This window comes from Sinohyriopsis cumingii, unplaced genomic scaffold (genome assembly GCF_028554795.1).
Source record: "Sinohyriopsis cumingii isolate HCF-2022 unplaced genomic scaffold, ASM2855479v2 utg001196l, whole genome shotgun sequence".
Lineage (NCBI taxonomy): Eukaryota > Metazoa > Mollusca > Bivalvia > Unionida > Unionidae > Sinohyriopsis > Sinohyriopsis cumingii.
Window position 1 is genome coordinate 609364 of NW_028315971.1, and position 19418 is coordinate 628781.

General features: G+C 36.2%; 1 protein-coding gene across 1 annotated transcript in view; it reads left to right on the top strand.

Moving 5' to 3' along the window:
* Positions 1-19418, top strand: part of LOC149772727 (3'-5' exoribonuclease HELZ2-like) — a 56403-nt gene that overhangs the window by 15162 nt on the left and 21823 nt on the right. Inside the window, exons 7-12 of the mRNA XM_089947438.1 lie at positions 266-3590; positions 4868-4890; positions 7182-7267; positions 10254-10397; positions 14466-14603; positions 15503-15868. Coding sequence (XP_089803564.1) covers positions 266-3590; positions 4868-4890; positions 7182-7267; positions 10254-10397; positions 14466-14603; positions 15503-15868 — 4082 coding nt within the window. The remainder of the gene's footprint in view (positions 1-265; positions 3591-4867; positions 4891-7181; positions 7268-10253; positions 10398-14465; positions 14604-15502; positions 15869-19418) is intronic.

Sequence of the window (19418 nt, forward strand, 5' to 3'; positions counted from 1 at the left end):
AGTACTAGCAGTGAAAATGGTACAAATGCATCAGATTTTTCTGCTTCATTGTCTGCTAGAAGCAGCCCAGTCAAGATGAGGAAGAAAATGCGGAAACGAATAAATAGAAACTTCTCTGGGACAGATACTAAAATTGTAGGGAACATTGTTACTTGGACGGGCAGCATCCTATCTCGACAAAGATCCCTTTATTTGAATATTGAGAACCTAGACGATGTCCATTGTTCAGAGTCTGATGAAGGAGTTCCAGTAGTATTTATTCCAGTATTGATGAAGAAAGAGCAAATACACATATTAGAGACCAGACAAAAATTGATGATGATGAGGTCTCCTATTTTGAAAGAAGTATGACGTTTTTTAATAAACAAAATGATGTCAGCGCTAAGGAAGAAATGAATGTGGCAAAAATGATTCAGACAGGACTTGAGCTTGGTGAAGATTTCTTGGCAAAATTCAACAAACGGCCACAAAGACCAGCATTTTATGAGGAGGAGCTTTCAGAAGAGGAAGTTCAGAAGAGAATTAAAGAGCAACCTAACCAATATAAGAAATGCTTTCTTCAGATCAAGTTTGCACATTTGGCATATTGTATTCCAGTGGATCAAAATGATAACATTAAAAAGATCGAGATTTCAGGGAGGTCCAAAGCAGGCCAGGCCTTAAGTGATGATATGGTATGGGTTGAAATTCTGGACAAGGAAGTGCTTACTACACAGGAAGCAAAGGTCTTTGGTAAGGTGGTAAAAATCATCAAAAGAAATCGAAGAGGAAATATAAAACATCCAGTGTATGCATGCACAATAGACAATATAGAAAGCCACCTGATGAAGCCAATTTGTAAGACATTACCCAAAATTCATGTACTAAACCAAACCATTTTGAGTGAGTGTCCTGAACTGAAAAAGTATAAGGTTGAATTACACAAGTATGATCCTGTCTCCCAAGAGCTAGAGCTTGAAACAATGATTAATATTCCACCTGAGAAGAGAAGTAGCTTTGTATTTCTTGTAGTCTATATGGGATGGACCAGGCATCATGTCTATCCAAGAGGAGCTGTGGTTAAAGTCCTATCTTGTACCGAAGACTTAAACTCTGGGATTGGGATAAAGCTTTTAGATATGAAATACGAAGTGCCAGGGCTATATCCCCCTCAGACAGTAGCACATGTTGAAAGAGCCGTGGGTATGCATCCAAATACTGAACCGACTGAAGCATTGAGGGTGGGTCGAAAGGTCTTAACATCTTTGAGAATATTTACCATTGATCCCCCAGGGTCTAAGGATTTGGATGATGCTCTTAGTGTAGAAAGGATTGAGGGTGGCTATCGAGTGGGTGTCCACATTGCTGATGTAACAACCTTTGTTCAGAAAAGTGATCCTGTTGACATAGAAGCACAACAACGTGTGACAACATTTTACTCTGGAGTGAGAAATCCTCATCATATGATACCAGAGCCTTTTAGCCAGAATCTTTGCAGTCTCTTGCCTGGAAAATGTAGACTGTGCATTTCTTTGTCCTTTAACATGACAGAGGATGGCAATGTGGTTGGACAACCAAGCATAGAGAAGACTGTCATTAGATCCTCAAGGAGATTCACATATGCAGAGGTGCAGGACATAATTAATAAAACTAGCACAGAGTCTGATCAGGGTGTCAGAGAGGATATAGATATTCTCTTCAGATTGGCTACATTGATGAGAAAAAGAAGACTTGGAAATTCCATGTATGCATTGAAAGTGGAATTGGATGATGAAACAGATGAAGATCAATTGTCCAAAACTCTTGAAGCCCATTATCTTGTGGAAGAGTTTATGGTTCATGCCAACAAAACAGTTGCTGAAATTTTAATTAAGAAATTTCCAGACCTTGTACCACTTCGATGCCAGAATCCACCTCCAGATGGAGAGCTGCAGAGTTGGTTGATGAGATGGGAGGAAATTGTGTACTTGCTGCTTTCCCTTCAAGACATGCACATTTTAGATTACAAAATGCCTTCCATAGAATCGTTAAATGGGTATGCTTCACAGCTTTTGATTCCTGTGCAAGAAAACGTATTTCAGATTTTACATAGCATGCCCAGTCCAAAGGCATTAAAATGTATGAAGACCGATGGACTTCATCCATTACAATATCTAGCGCATCAAGAATGGCTTCAAATCCAAGAATGTACTGATTATAGATGCTCAGGAAGCTTAAAGAACAATTCTACAGAAGGGAAACATTTTCGCTTTGAGATGTGTCACTACACACATTTTACATCTCCAATCCGTAGATATGTTGATCAGATTGTCCATAGGCTACTTCATTGCCTTATAGATGGTAAGGCAGCAACTTATACCCAGAAAGAAGTGGAGGAGTTGTGTGTGAGAATCAACACAGTAACTCAGAGGGCAAAGGCATACCAGAAAGGTTGCAAGTCTTTGGCATTCACGGAGAAACTTCAACAAAAGTCATCAATGTTCTATTGCTTTGTTACTAATGTTACAGACAGAAGTGTGAACTTCTGCACTCCAGCCTTGAATTTTGTGCATCATAGCCCTCGAGAACTGCCTTTCAACCTATTGGACATTAGCTCAAAACCAACTCTAAAGCAAGACACACAAACAAACCAAGACAATGTGACTGTGAAATGGCGAAAACGTCTTTATGAGGTTGGTAGTTCCTCAACAGCTACAAGGCACATCTCAAGAATTGACCCAAATCAACATGTGGTTTATGTACCATATAAAGACTGGGTGCATGCTTTACAATCAGCATTAAGAGAAAATGCTGGTGGTGTTTTTCAGACCTTTAGAAATATCACACCTATGCTTTATTGGCTGCCTAGTTCATATGACACAGTTGAAGATGACAGCATGGAAACAAATGACTCAACAAGGAAAGAACCCCATTCCAGATTTAGTATTACATTTGCGTATGGACAGGTCATCAAGATTCAAGTGATGGCAACTGTACAGAAAGGGATTCTTGCACCATGTATACAACTCTATGATATGACAAGGAATGTAAAATGTTGCCTGCAGCATGTAGAAGATCCCATCAAGTGTCTTCACTTTTACTCAACAGAACCGTCTATGGAAGAATATGAAAGTGTCAATGAATATCTGAATATATGGCTTCCACTTGTTTTGATGGAGGCAGCATTTACATCCATTCGCAATGAGGGAGGTTTTACCATTTGCAATCTCCCTGTGACTTTTTTAGGAAGGGAAGGGCAGTTTAGACTCCAAACTGCATTTTGTTTTGAGTGCAACATTGAAATCAGTGGTGGTGGTGCTTATGGATTAGTGGACGAATCTGAGGAAGCAGGAGAGAATGAAAGCCAGGAAGAAAACAATTCAGCATCTCACGACTGGCTTTGCATCAGGCACACAGAACCAGAAAAACAGGGGTCTTTGACTCTTAGTTCCATCTGGGTGGCCCATGGCCAGATCAAAGAGGTTGAAAAGATAAAAGAACAGGATGAAGTGTCTGTCCACTTTGAAATTTGTGATCTCAGCACTGTTCCCAATGATAATAAAGAAGAAAAATGTACTGTGGAATTTCTCATCAAATCAGATGTAGACAGGTGTGTATATAGCTCCAAAGCTGTAAGAAAACAATTTTTTTAAAACTTCTTTTAAAAAATCATTCAAATGATTAAAGAAAATTACTTTGGAATGATAGTGCTACAGTGTATTTGATACATTTTAATAGTTCAATCAAAAGGCTTTACACCTTGTCTAGAATTTTGCATTATGTTTGTATTAACATTTAATGGTACTTCAACAAAATAATGGCTGTATGAAGCCAATTAAAAGAAGTTCTAAAAATGTGAAAAAGATTCATTGCACAACCACCCATAAAAAGATAAATCCTCCAAGCAATGTAAACAGGAAATACTACAAGATAAATTCTGAAGAGAAATGATGTTACAGGTCTATACAATGCATATAAAACTAAATATAAATTAAGGAGAAAAATGTCAAAGATTTCTCAAGTGGTACATTGTCATTGAATTCTTTAATTGAATTGACATAAAACCTGTGTCTCACGGGGTGGAAGTCAATACACTCGACAAGAATGTGTCAGTAGACAAGAGCAGGGTATGTACTCAGGTTGAGGTTCATCCTAAAGGAGCTATGTTCGAGTCAAATAAATGTGTACTATTTGTGTCAAGAGTTTCAAACAATTTTTATGACTCTATAAGGATTACCGTATTTTACTGTATATGTTGGGACATAATAAAATATTTTAAAAGAATTTTGTCCCAGAACTTCTAGGGAACATTTTTTTCACTTTGGTCATATGTCCCAAGACTTAAGAAATGAAACAAATTTGTATTGCATTTGGGATTGCCCCTCTCCCCAATGCACGTTGCAATAAAATAGATAAATAAAATTCTTACTTGATAATAAAAATAAAGAAACTAACCCTTTGTTGTTATCATTTATTCCTTTTTTCAACATGAGCATTAAGAATAAAATATATCCACAAAATCCATGTAAGTAGCATAGGCCGCCATATTGTAGCATGTATCAGTTATGTCTGATACCACACACCACAGTTCCTTTACATGAACATGGAGAAACAATTGAAATTGGTTGTGCTCGAAGGTTCGAACATGTTGTCCGACTGAAAACTGGAGCCACTAAAATCACAAACAATAGGGAAATAGTTAACCGATATCTTGAAGACGCCATTCATGCATGACACTGTTGGGTACAAAATAATCAAGATTGAATTATATCCAGGTCTACTGTATTACAGTACCTCACAAATAAAAATCAAGTGACAATCTTTTCACGAGCTCGAGTTACAAAATTATCCTTACTATTTACCCACAAGCATCAGTGCTCCTTAAAGTTTGTATTAATTGTAACCACAGATGCCAAGCACAGAGAAGCCCTGGTGATGAATAAACACGACTGGCAGTGAGCAGTTAATTCCTTCTTTGAACCTACCGACAGGACATCAAAGACAAAAGGTTATTTTTCTTACAAAGGAAGCAAATCTCAGAAGCCGACTTTGGTACATTTTTTTGCAAAGGATATCAATACAAATGTTATTTTATTGCATAGCATGCCAACATCGGAAGCTGACTATGGATTCTGTGAAGTGAGTGGGGTTTTTTTTAATATACAAAGATGTCCGAGATATGAAAGTAAACAGGTTCCTTTTCACCTGTATTCATGGGAATTTTGAAAACAAATTGAAACAATGAAACACTTTTTAAAGTGACACAATATAGTACTTTGTGCACAAATGTTGATGACGCAGCATCACCAAGAATATTTGGAGAAAATAAAATCATGTGATGAATTCATGGAGGCCAGAAGAGAAGCAAACGAGAGGGAAATAATCAACCGATATATTGAAGACAACTGCCATTCATGCGTCTCGCAAATAAAAATCATTATTTTAAAACACATTCGCTGAGTGCAAGTGTCATTCTTTTCACCAGCGCAGGTTATAAAATTACTATTTACCCACAGACATCAGTGCAACTTTGTTTTAATTATTAGTACAGATGCCAAGCACACAGAAGCCCTGGTGGTAAATAAACACAACTGGCAGCCAGCAGTAAACTTCTTTGAACTTGCCAGCAGGACATGAAAGACAAAGGTTTTTTTTTTTACAGAGTAAGCCGAATTTGGACTCGGAAGCCAGAAATTTTTATAAAGGATATCAATGCAAAGGTTATTTTATTGCAAAGCAAGCTGACCAAAGAATCCGACTATGGATTCTTTAAGTGTGCTGATATTTTATGTTTTTATTTTGAATATACAAAGATGGCCGAGATATGGAAGCTAACTTTGGTTCCTTTTCACCAGTATTCACGAAAATTCTGAAAATAAAGGAAACAATGGAACAGTTTTTAAAGTGACACAATATAGTGCTTTGTGCATGAACATTGACGACCCAGTATCACCCAGAAGATTTGGAGAAAATCACCTGATGAATTCATGAAGGCAAGAAGAGAAACATCATTTCGCTGACAATATGATCATTAACATGGATGGAACTCTAGTGTACTTGGATCGCCTTCCTGGATGGACTGACGATAAGATGGAGGTCAAAAGTGTGAGAATTAGCAAGTCTAGTGCAGATTAGAAAAATCTGACTTTTGTCCTTGTAGTTTCTGCTTCAGGTGATGTGTTGCCTCTAACAGTTTTTCACGGTATGAGAAAGCTAAAAAAAACATTCATGTACCAAAAGAATGGATCGTACGTGTGCAGGAGAAGAGTTGTGTTGATGAGCTGCTGCTGCAGTGGATTAAAGAGTTTTATCTCAAGTACACAGATTTATATTTTTTTTAATAAAATTTTAGTTGGAATGCATTTTCCGACATATAATTTTTGAATGATTTAAAAGGTGTCCTACAACTTATGACTCAAAATTAACGATGTGTCCCAGAACATAACAGTGCACAAAAAAATACTTATGAAGTTAATTTATGTTGTCCCAACAAATACGGTGCCCCAACATATACAGTAAATAGGGTAATATCCATACTTTGAGTTTCTAGCAACGAACAATCATATCGAGCTGTAAGAACAAAATTTGACTCCCCTTTCTCCAGTTATTCTCAAGAAGGTCAAACATGTATGAAAAATGAGAGAAAAAAATTCAAAGCAGTTGAAAATAACTGAAATAAAAATGATGTGTTTTATGGAAAGCATGTTGCAGTCAGAATTAAAGTGTCAGAATTAAAAATCTTTAGAAACATTAAAATGAATGGAAAGTAATGAACTTTCCGTAATTATGAGGGAAGAGCTGTGCTTTGTAAGAAGACATTTTTTTGGTGTTTTATCAAATATATCATGTGCCTTGTTCTGAACATGCTTTAAAAATCTGTACATATACAAACATATCAAAGTTAATAGGTTAATATTTAGACATTTAAAACTAGATATGCTTCTTGATCATGTTGATATTAGTACCCACAACAGTAACATTTTGAAAATTAACAGTTTTTTATTTGACGTAAACTATTTCATTTAAATATTATTTTTATAAATTTCACTAATATCATTTTTAAAGTAAGGCAAAATTCTGTATGTTCTCAGTTTATAGAGAAGGAGAAGAATACTTTTATAGTAAAAATCAAATGTAAATGAAATTGTGTTGCACATTTTGAATGTTTCTTAATTGCAATCATTAAATTTAGCTTTAAAGTTTGGGTCATTTGTCACTTTCAGGAGAACAGAAATATATCTGAAATCTCTCGGCAAGGCCAGTGATTTGGCAAAGAAAATTGCTTTAAACAAAAAAATACCAAACTTGGGTAGGTATATATCAGCAACAGATGCACAGTGTACAATGATCTTAAAATGTCTGCCAGATGTTCCAGTCACTTTTCAAGATTTCAGTGTCTGATACATATACCTAAGCACCTGTTTTGGGAAACACTACCGTCTGACTCCTTACTTTTAGAACTACTTTCAAATTAATAGATTTTTTAATATCACTGTATTGGCATTGAACAAAGAGAAATGAGATGCATTTTTCTAGGTTACTGTTGTAGCTGTTAGATCATCCATAGATGGGAATTTATGTACTTTCATTTGAATATGTTGCCTGTTTTGGACTTAATAATTGCCTTCAAGCTAATTGCTAATTGTATTGAAGTCACAGTTCCCTGTTTCAGCATGTTGTCCTTTTAAAAATGCAAATTTTGCAGGCTCAGTTACTATACTTTATATATTCTCTTTCATGTTCCTGCTGTCAAAAGCCAGCAATATTTGCCATGTGCATCAGGTCTGTGTCACCTTTTTGAACATGAATTCTTGTACTTGGCACCACATACAATCTAGAATTTCTATTATGTAATCAGTTTGCAAAACAGCTGGCATGGTCTGGCCTGTTAGACACTTTGATATTTTATCTTAGAACGCTTCGTAATGATAAATATTTGGAAGCCTATTAAACCAATGTGTGTGTCTCTCTCTCTCTCTTTCTCTATATATATATGTTTGTGTGTGTGTGTGTGTGTGTGTGTGTATATATATATATATATATATATATATATATATCCTGAAATTAATTCTTGCTGGAAATTGTTTCCTGAATATTAATTTGGCGGTCATATATATTGTTAAATCTTCAAGGAGAAAATGCATCATGTTTGGTTCTGGATATGCTATTGCTTTTGTTTCGGTATTGTCCTTCCATGATTGGTTTTCATTCATATTATTTATAAACTGTATTTTTCTAAAAGAAACATTACAAAAGAATTTCACCCAACAACAGTATGTTATACTACTCTGCTTTTTAAAAGAAATAGATTGTTAATATACAGCAAGCATTTATACTACTGTATCCACAAAATATGTAATATTTAATTAATGGGCATTTCTGGTGAAGTTGGATGAAGTTTTATTGGATCAAGTCACTAAATAAGTCTTGGAGGATGGATATAAAAGTTGTTGCTTGTGCATTTTTTAAATTTGGGTCTCAGTTTTAAAGATTTTCTTCTTCATTTATCATGTTGAGACTCTGCAACACAATCCAGGCAATGTCAGTGACTGATGTAATGTCTAAATAAGGTCAGCAACTGTGGCACGTGTGCTATACGGTGGCATATCAAAAGGTTTTGTGTGGAACGCAAATGGCAGCCAATAATCTCAATTTTAACAGTGTTACTCTCTTACTAGTGGCACGCATTTGTTCATTTTGCAGTTATTTAAGAAAAAGTGGCACGCTATATAAAACAGGCTGCCAACCCCTGTTCTATAGCATAGACCCTAGTGCAAGTGTTAAATTAGAGAGGTTTTCATGAGTCCAGGGGGATAAGCTTTCAAATGTCTATTGTTTTCTGAATTGAGGCAGTGGATTGTTTATATAATTGAGAAATGTCTGTATTATCCAACAAAGAACCAATGTAGTCACTTTTGAATTAATCTTAGTAGGCAACATCTTTTTTATGTTTTTATAAAGAAACAGGGTATAAACTGGACATAGTGACCATTGAATTGTACTTCATGATCTTTATGGTAACAAATTTGAATGTGCCAGATAAACCTGGCAAATGCATGTATTTAATATTCTCTGAAATATATATATATATATATATATATATATATATATATATAATCAGAAACATTTCTGAGGAGTTGAGAATTCTCTTATATGAACAGCAATAATGTTGTAAAAATTGTGTCTGTTTTCATGTTCACATATTTTACATATTTACATGTTTTTGACAACATCAGGTACATTTGTTTTGTTTTAGAATTTATGTGTCAGTGCTTCATTCATTGAAATTTTTTAATTTAAATTCATGATTTGAAACCTTTAATGAAATGTAAAAGTTGAAGGGTTTTATTAAATCCAGAAGTTTTTTCGTACCTTTCTACAGTCCAAATTGAGTTCAGTAGATCTTAATAATTTTCATTCCTGATGCAAAGCATACCGTTATGACATACTTACTTTCACGGTAACCTAAGTTTACATACTGTGTTCCCTTTTTACAATTCATATTTTTCTTCCTTTGATCCTTTATGCATCTTTGTTATTTTCTTCCTTCATGTCCATTGTTCTGAGACAAAATTATTTTATATATAAGTGATTGCAGTGCTGGATTTTGTTTTCTTTTCAACTTTTCAAAAACATTTATCAAAGGACACTTTTTTTACACATGACAAATTTTTAGTAGAAACTTTGCCTTGTCATCAAGATTAATATTGCATAACACAGTATATTATACAAATATCTTTATTTACATTGAAATCTCAGAATTCCAAAACATCTCTAAGGTCAAATACACTGAAAACTAAAATACTGTTTTGGGGGTACCGAATGTTCTTTCCTATAACCTTAATAATATTTTCTTAAAAATCTGAGTAATTGTACTTGGGACCAAATATTCATTTAGATTTTCCAGCTATATACATCATATGGCATGTAAATAAAGCAGACATAAATATATATCATTTTCTGTTAATATACATGAGTGAATGGATACAACTTGGTCGATCATTTTTTTCTGGATCAAGTAAGAGAAGTGTCAGCAAGCCGAAACTCTGATTTGGTCTTGAGCATTTTTGGTCTTGAGAAGTTTCATAGTACTTGTATGAAGATATCTTAAGTTTATATCAGATGTTTACACATCTTTAGTTCAGTCATGAATATAAAAACAAATTGTTGTAATCTAATCTACAGTTAGACGTTATATTGGCAGTAGACTCCTGTCTCATTGCTTCCTGCTACTACATAACCATTGTAAGTGTACCGATTTCATTCAGTGTAAGCAAATCTCTATATTATTTCAGACAAAGACCATCAAGATTTGGCGAAGAGATTAATTGATAAGGAAGAGCTAAATGTTGGAACACTTCCAAAAAACAACCCAAAACAGCATGAAGCTATCACTAAAGCTCTTAAATCACGGTTTTCTCTCATCCAGGGTCCACCAGGTAATATATTACGCATCATCCTGGCCAAGGAAAGCAAATAGTACTTCAGACAAATTAACACTTTAAACCTGTAAGATATAATATGTTAACTTACTTTTTGTTACCATTCATACCATAATTACTATATATGTTGGGACATCGTATTTGTTGGGACACCAAAAATTAATTTTTAAAGTAATTTTTTGTACACTGTATGTTCTGGGACACATTGTTTTTTCAAGTCGTTTGTTGTGGGGCACCTTTTAAATTTGTTGAAAAATTATATGTCTGACTGCACTCCAACTGAACTGTTATTTAAAAAAGAAATATAAAACTGTGTACTTGAGATAAAACTTAAATCCACAGCAGCATTAGCTCAACAACACAGCCCTTATAAACACGTATGATCCATTATTTCAGTGCCTGAAAAAAAATTCTTTAGTTTTCTCATACAGTGAAAAATTATTGTCAGTCAGCACATTACCTGAAGTGGAAATTGCAAGAACTAAAGTCTGATTTTTCAAATCTGTATTAGTTGTGCTAATTCTCACACTTTTGATCCCAATATTATTGTCAGTCCATCCAGGAATGAGATCGAAATACACTTGAATTTCATCCATATTGATGATTATATTGTCAATAAAATTATCTACTTCTCTTCTTGCCTTCAAGAATGCATATGATTTTTTTTTCTTGAAATCTGATGAGCAATGCTGGGTTATCAATGTCTGTGCATGAAGCACTATATTGTGTCACTTTAAAAATTCTTCCATTGTTTCAATTTATTTTCAAAATTCTCATGAATAACAGTGAAAAGGAACCAACGTTGGCTTCTGTATCTTGGCCATCATTGTATATTAAATAAAATATTAAAATTGTCATCACACTTAAAAGAATCCAAAGTTGGCTTCTGAGGCTTGCATGCTTTGCAAAAATAAAATAAGTATTCTATTGATATCCTTTAAAAATAGAAAAACCAGCTTCAAAGTATCCAAAGTCGGCTTCAGAGGTCGGCTTGCTTTGTGATACAGATAACCTTGGTCTTTGACGTCCTGTCGATAAATTCAAAGACTGAGTTTACTGCTTACTGTCAGTTGTGTTTATTCACCCCCCGGGCTTCTGTATGCTTGGCAGCTTTAGTTATTATTAATACAAACGGGCCGCTTGATGTTTGCAGGTAAATAGTTTACACAGCAATAACTTGCTTTAATGATAATTTTGTATCCTGTGCTAGTGAAAAGATTGTTGTTTGCACTCAAGTGAATGTATTTTCAAATAATTATTTTTATTTGCGAGATACTGTCATGCAGTTGACCTGGATATATTTCAATCTTGGTTATTTTGCACCTAACACTACGCCATGGGTGAGTGGCAGTTGTCTTCAAGATATTGGTTGATTATTTCCCTCTTGTCTGCGAAATCTGCTTCTCTTCTGGCCTTCACGATTTCATCAAATGATTTTATTTTCTCCATATCTTCAGGGCAACACAGGCTCATCGATGTCCATGCACAAAACACTATTTTGTGTCACTTTAAAATATGTTCAGTTGTTTCAATTTATTTTCAAAATTCCAGTGAATACCGGTGAAAAGGAACCGAAGTTGGTTTCCATATCTCAGCCATCTTTGTACATTAAAAAAAAAACAACACACACTTAAAAGAATCAGAAGTTGGCTTCCAAGGTCAGCTTGCTTTGCAATAAAATCACCTTTGTATTGATATCCTTTAAAAACAGAAAAACTGGCTTCAAAGTGTAAAAGTCAGCTTCCGAGGTCAGCTTGCGTTGTAATAAAAATAAACTTTGTCTTTGATATCCTGTTGGTAAGTTCAAAGAACGAGTTTGCTGAATGCTGCCAGTTGTGTTACTCACCACCTGGGCTTCTATTTACTTTGCATCTGTTGTTATAATACATATGGGCATTGATGTTTGCGGGTAAATAGTATACACTTGCTTTAATGATACTTTTGTAACCTGTGCTAGTGTAAAGCTTGTCACTTGCACTCAAGTGAATGCGTTGTCAAATAATGATTTTTATTTGCAAGATACTGTCATATAGTTGACCTGGATATAATTCAGTCTTGGTTATTTTGCACCGAACACCATGTGATGCATGAATGACAGTTGTCTTCAAAATATCAGTTGATTATTTCTCTCTGATTTGTGATTTTGTTGGATCCAGTTTTCATTTGGATAACATATTCAGACCTTTGAGCACAACCAAACATGATTTGTTTCTCAATGTTCATGTCAATGACCAATGCGTCGTGTTTTTATTGGACATAAGTGATACACGCTACTATAACGAAGCCTACGCTACATATACAGAGTTTATGGATATACTTTATTCTTTAATGCTCATGTTGAAAAAAAGGAATGAATGATAAGTTAGTTTCTTTTTAGTATCACATAAGCATTTTGTTTATCTGTTTTATTTGAATAGGGGGGAGGGCACAAATTCAATACAAATTTATTTTGTGTCTTAGGTATTGAGACATATGACCTTGGTGAAAAAAGTTTCACCATAAGTTCTGGTACAGGAAAAAAATAATTATTTTATCATGTCCCAATATATATGGTAAATATGTTAGATTAACCCTTTACCTCATAGAGCATAGTGACAAAGTGCAGCACGCTATAAATAGAACACATGTTACCTAGCCGACCGCATATGCATAGGCATGCCTGTGAATTGTTAAGCAATGTAGTGGTGTTACGTTTAACAGCAGTTTTAACCATTTTACGTTTTAGGTAGACATCTATTATATGTGGAAAAATTTAAGAGTAAAGTCCGATTGTTATAGCTGTGTTATTATTTTTCACGGAAGAAAATTTTATGTGCTTTAAAATCGAGAGAGAACTCGTTCACCGTCATGTCAATGAGGCCGTGTGACCGACCGTAGTTGCCATTTACCATGCTTGAAATTTACATGTTTTTCGTCTGCGTCTACATCACTAAGTCATCTGAATTTGATAATCAATACAAACTAATTGCTGCTTACATAAATATCAGAGCCTTTACCTAAGTTATTGAATCTTTTGTGGTTGTGATTCTAATTGTGAAAACTTCGTAAGTACTGAATGAAATCCTGCCTGTGAACTGTTAAGCAATGTAGTGTATGTTACGTTTAACATCAGTTTTAACCATTTTACATTTTTGGTACACATATATTACATGTGGAAAAATTTAAGAGTAAAGTCCGATTGTTATAGCTGTGTAATTATTTTTCACAGAAGAGTTTTTTTATGTGCTTCAAAATCTTGAGAGAACTCGTTCACCGTCATGTCAGTGAGGCCGCGTGACCAACCGTAGCTGCCATTTCCAATACTTGAAATTTACAAGGTTTTCGTGTGCGTCTATATCACTAAGAGATCTGAATTTGATAATTTATAAAATCTAATTGCTGCCTACATCAATATCAGAGACTTTACCTAATTTATTGAATCTTTTGTGGTTGTTATTCTAATTGTGAAAACTTCGTACATACTGAATGAAATCCACGGCTGCCATTTTGGAGACTGGAGATTACGACCCAGTTACTTTAAATAGAAAATATCGACCAGTGCATGAATAGTGACCACGTGATCTGACGTGATTGTCATTCGCAGAAATGAATATAGTATCTAATAGGGGGGTTTTCCCCGAAGGTGGCACTACGAAAACTAGCTCAAAATGGCTGATGTTTACAGCAGGCATCAAAAGGAACTTCCATGCGAATCTTCTAGAGGCATCAAAAGGCGCTTCCATGCGAATGGAGTAGAGGCGTCCAAAGACGCTTGTATGAGGTAAAGGGTTAAAGGAAAGGTCAGTTGAAAGGCGCTATGCATGTGAAGTAATTTTGTCATGTTTATATCTACCCTGATGGTACCTTCTTAATAGTTTTGATATTATGTATGTGTTATGTCCTGCATTATTATTATTTTTAGCAAATTATATTTCAAACTATCTTCTGAAAGGCATTTTATTGTTCACCTGAAATGTCTCATTATTTGCTAATCATAGGACTGAAATAGCATTGTTAACCATCGTGAACTGAACTCTTTCCAGTATGATGGAAGAGATATTAGGGCAGTTCATTATCACTTTGCAGGCACAGGAAAATCGTACACAGGCATTAAACTTCTTTTCCTGTTCAACAAGATCAACAAACTGTGGGAGAAGGAAGGCAGTCCAAAAAAGCAAGTTCTCTTCTGTGGACCTTCTAACAAATCAGTTGATCAGATTGCACGTAAGTTAGCACTGTTAAGGCCTTTGCCATTAGTATTAAAAGTGGTATATCCATGGCTACTGTTTAATTGATTCGACTTTGAATTGTTATTTAAATATCGGTACTTACATCGGTACTTACATTCTAGTTTGCTTATCTAACGTGGAAAGGATTCATGGCCAGATGGTCCTTGAACCTGGTGCATCCCATGCTCTGGATGAGAGGTTTACCACCTGATGCATTTCTGCTTCCTATTTCTCTTGCTTTATAATGATAAATCTTCATGTCTATATTATTCATACCATGCAGACATACCACATGAGTCCGAAAGTCCTACTCTTGGTGTGTATGACTGTATTTGATTGCTTGACCCCACTGTTGCCAACAAATGGCACAGGGAGAAACATGCGCAACCAAACTGAGGGGGGGTCAAACATGGGACCTACCTAATTTAGATGGATACTTTACCATCAGAACTGCTAAAACCAGTATACCTGCAACCCATTCCTGCATCTCTTTCCATCAATTACATAATTGATAGATTTCGATAAGTTCAAACATAGGTGGTAGTTGCTGTCATGCCAGATTCATCAGCTTGTCATGAATGAATTTAGAGACAAAATAAATATCATCATGCATTAATTATGTTCTTGTTTCTTTTGCATCTGATAAAAAATGTGTTTTCTGTTTTTCCTAGACCTGCAAGTAGTTACTATACTTAGCAAACCAAGATTTCATTTGTGTTATTCCAGGATAAGTCCGATTAGATGGAATAGTATCAGCAAAAGTCATCACAAATTTTCTTATATATGAAGTACATTTCACACAGAAGCATTGAATACTGAAGACCAGAAATGCTGATACTTGATAAATATAGTGAAAGTACGCATTGCAGTTTTTATTGGCCTTTATTCCATTAGGTTGGATGAAGAAGAGACTTCTAGAACACTGCCCCAAAATTGTCCGGATGTATGGAAGATCAATTGAGGCCCGTGATTTTCCTATCCCAGGGAAAACTTTCCTGTCTAAACGGAGCATGCGTGATTCCAAAGCAGCAGAAGATCTTGCAGATATCTCCGTTCATCAACTCATCAGGAAGGAAGGAGAGATGTATGCAGAGGAATTAAATGCATATGATAAGAAATTCAAACAGGGTTATATTCCAGACCACAAAGAGGTCCAAAAGTATGTCCATCATCTCAGAGTTGCAACTGTCAAGGAACTGAAGAAGCATGATGTCATCATTTGCACAACAGCTGTTGCTTCAAACACCAAACTACTGGAAGGTTTGTTAAACATTCCTTTTTGACTGCTTCTTTCCCTTTCCATACTTCAATTTAATTTTCATACTATTTCAATCACCTCCTAAGTTGTAGAATTTGATATTAACGGGGTTTTAAAAAATTGACAGCAGCTGAACTCCCAGTAATTGGCCAGTAGCGATATACATTGGTATGTTTAGAAGTAGACTAATGTTTATAACTTATATTTGAATGTTAAATGATTTAAAAGGTATTATGAATAAATCTTAAGGCAAAGTATAGTGCCTTAGAATTTCTTGATCTAAAAATATATGTTTATATTGTTTGTAAATATTCATGTTTCTTTTTAGAAGAAAGTACAGCCTTCAGTTTGAATAATCTTTTAATTGCAGTAGTATATAACCTGCGACTATTGCATTGCTCTCCTATTTTGGGACTTATAGTTCCCAGTCCAAGCTAAATTATTTCCACTTTCAATTAGAATTGGATGGCTAGAACTACAAAGAACAAGATCCCAGTCTCTGACTCCTGTTTCTAAACAAATATACACAATAGTTTCCTTTTTCTGTTGTTATCATGTAAATTACATTTGTGCTATTTTGCTTAGCAACTGGGGGATTGGGGGAGGCATTGCAAATACCTTTTTGTTTGAGTGTTTGTCTCTTCCATCCTAGCTATATTTCAATGCTACATGTTTTCTCTTTTAAAAGGGGTGGGTTGCATATTGCTTCTGTAAATTATATTCCCTTGTGCTAGGGTAAGTATCACCCACCTATTTTTGGTTCCGGATTTTTTTTATTTCTGCATTCTGTAGGACAAAACACTTAAGAGTGTGTTGCACCTCCCAAATAAGGATGAGCAGCGCACTCTCAAGGTCACTATTTCAGTGAATGAAATCAGGGAATCACATCTTCCAAAAAATGAAGAGCAGCAATTTCATTCCAATAAATCAGATGTGGGCTTGTCCATCAGAATTTCATAACAGGGTCTATAACTATGCTACCAATTAAACCTGATGGGTACAAGAAGTAGACCATAAAACATGACAGACATAGGAGGCAGGACCACTGCAGGAACCCTTAAATTATCTGCTTTAGACATAGATGGTCTTCATGGCATCACAGGGTTTGAGAGACCAGAACAATGGTCCCTGGTAGTAGTTCCTGGCCAAACAAAACACGCCAAGAGGTGTTTTCACCCTGATCACCCTTTGGCACCTACTTCAAAATGTTTTAAGCAGGCACAGCCCCAGCAACTTCACAAGCAGTCACAGTTCAAAACTCTCTCTTGCCTATAATTTGTTAAACACAATCCGAAATGCCAAGGAGAAAACCTTAAAGCCACCTGGTTCCCCAAGGGACTCATGCCCATTCCTGTAGTTTCCTCCTGGTGGCTCAGTAGGGGCTTGGTTGGGAGTCTGTCAGTCATCTTGGACATTATGTAGGTCCTTTCCACACTCAAAGAGGGCTACTGGCTTCATGGGATCACTCTACCATATAAGGGTCCCCATCTTCTTTCAACAGTCCACAATGTTTCCTTTAGGAGAAAAGATACACACCTTTCTGCAGCAGGTCGAGAATATCAGAATTTGGCTTTCTATTCCAAAATTTTCCCATGTTTATAAATGACGAGAAATTTTGGTTCATAATGGACCTTTCTGTATTAAACAGATCCTTTTTCCTTTTGGGAAGAACACTTCAAGCTGAAAAATGCTTCCACATTTGGGAATACCTTAAGGCCCTGTGACTGTGTGGTTTCCATCAATGTATACCTTTAAATCGCCATCTTCCCACCAGACAGAAAATACCTCTTCTTTGTCTTGACCTGGAAGAAACTCAATTTCAAGCTCTTCCATTTGGCCTTGCCTCTGTTGGGTTATGGAGTTTGTCACAGACTACTTGAGGTTTTAAAAGAATATTTTCCATTATTTCAGTTGGTTGATGCGCAACATCCACAGAGACTGGCTTCTGAAGGAGCTATCCCTCTGTTGGTACATAGTGACCAGTCATGGTCTTTCCCCAAACCTTGAGAAGTTAGCTCTCATCCCTTCTCAATACTGTTTATGTGTGGAGATGAATTTCCTTACCAGCTTCAGTAGAATTTATGTTTTCCCAGACAGGATCGACATAATCAGCTCTGTCGTTGTGGGTCTTCTGGTAAAGACCTAGTTGTCAGCTTGTCTTTACCTGCTGCTCCCGGGACCTAAGAACTCTTCTGACAACTTCGTTCCCCTATCAAGTCCTGAACTCTCCCAAGTGCTTGCTTCTATTAATTTGGAGACCACACATTGATCCTATATCAGCTTTGATCCTTCAGGGATCCAGTTTTCACCATCACCTCTGTTGGTGACTAAATCAGAACTGGTTTAAGAACAGAGTCCAAATCAACACCTCTCAAACACCACTCCTTTCTGTAAACCACTGCATTAGATCCATCTTTTGGCACTCACCTGGAGCCAAGGGGCATAGCGTTTGGGGATATTGGTCCCAAACAAAATTGACCCTTAACATAAACAAGTTTTGAAATGCGGACCATGGATCTAGCATCTTTGCATGATGGTCACCTCAGGCAACACATCACCTTTGATGGCAAGGAGGCATGCATGCTCCATCTCTTTGTATGGAAGCCTGGAACATCTCCCAATGGGCAGCCTGGAAGGAGATCACTCATTGAGTCTGCTTTATTCCAGGCAAGAGAAATATTCTGGCAGACAGTATCTCCAGAGGTTTTTTTTGATCATTACAGTATGGTCTCTACAACAGTTGTTTGCAGAGTCACCTTTCCAACTGTGCGGTAGACCTGTTAAAATGTTGATAGGACACACATTCTGTCCATGGTGCTTGACCAAAACTTGTATGTCTCTTCAGTCCCAGATCAGAGATCAGAGGGCCTGGATAGTGAACACTTTCAGTCTACAGTCCCAGATCAGAGATCAGAGGGCCTGGAGAGTGAACACTTTTAGTCTAAAGTAATAATTTGTGTATACCTTCAAATCTTTCAAAATAATTCTGCTCCACTAAGTGAGGATCTTGACTGCTTTGCTGTTTCTGGTAGCACCCCTCGCTAGTCTCAGTGGTTGTAGTTCAGCAACCTGCTTGATGTGGTAGACAAGCTCAGGAGATTTCCACTATAGGAGAGACCTACTGGCACAGCACAAGGGCTCTCATCTCCACAACAGTTCACGTTTTCCCCACCTTCACTCTTAGCTCATCACAAGCGATCAGTCTGCCAGGACCAGTTATCAAGCAATTTGGCAACTTCATTGTCCAGGAAAGGACTATGATGCAACGTGGAAAATTTTCTGTGATTGGTTGAGTAGGAAATGCATTGATCCTTGATGTCTCTCTTTGAGTGCAGTTGCAGATTTTCATCTATTTCTTTTTGAGGATAGAGAATTTGGTGTCCACTTTTGAATACTATAGGGCAGCACTTCCTAACTCTCTCCTGTTCTCCAGAGGCCCTGCCATTGGTCGAATCCTTATCTGTCTGATCTCTTCAGGTATTTTGAGCCCAGAGACTGGTTTGTCACATACTAATGCCTTGATGGAATCTCTTGTGTTATTTCAATATTGTG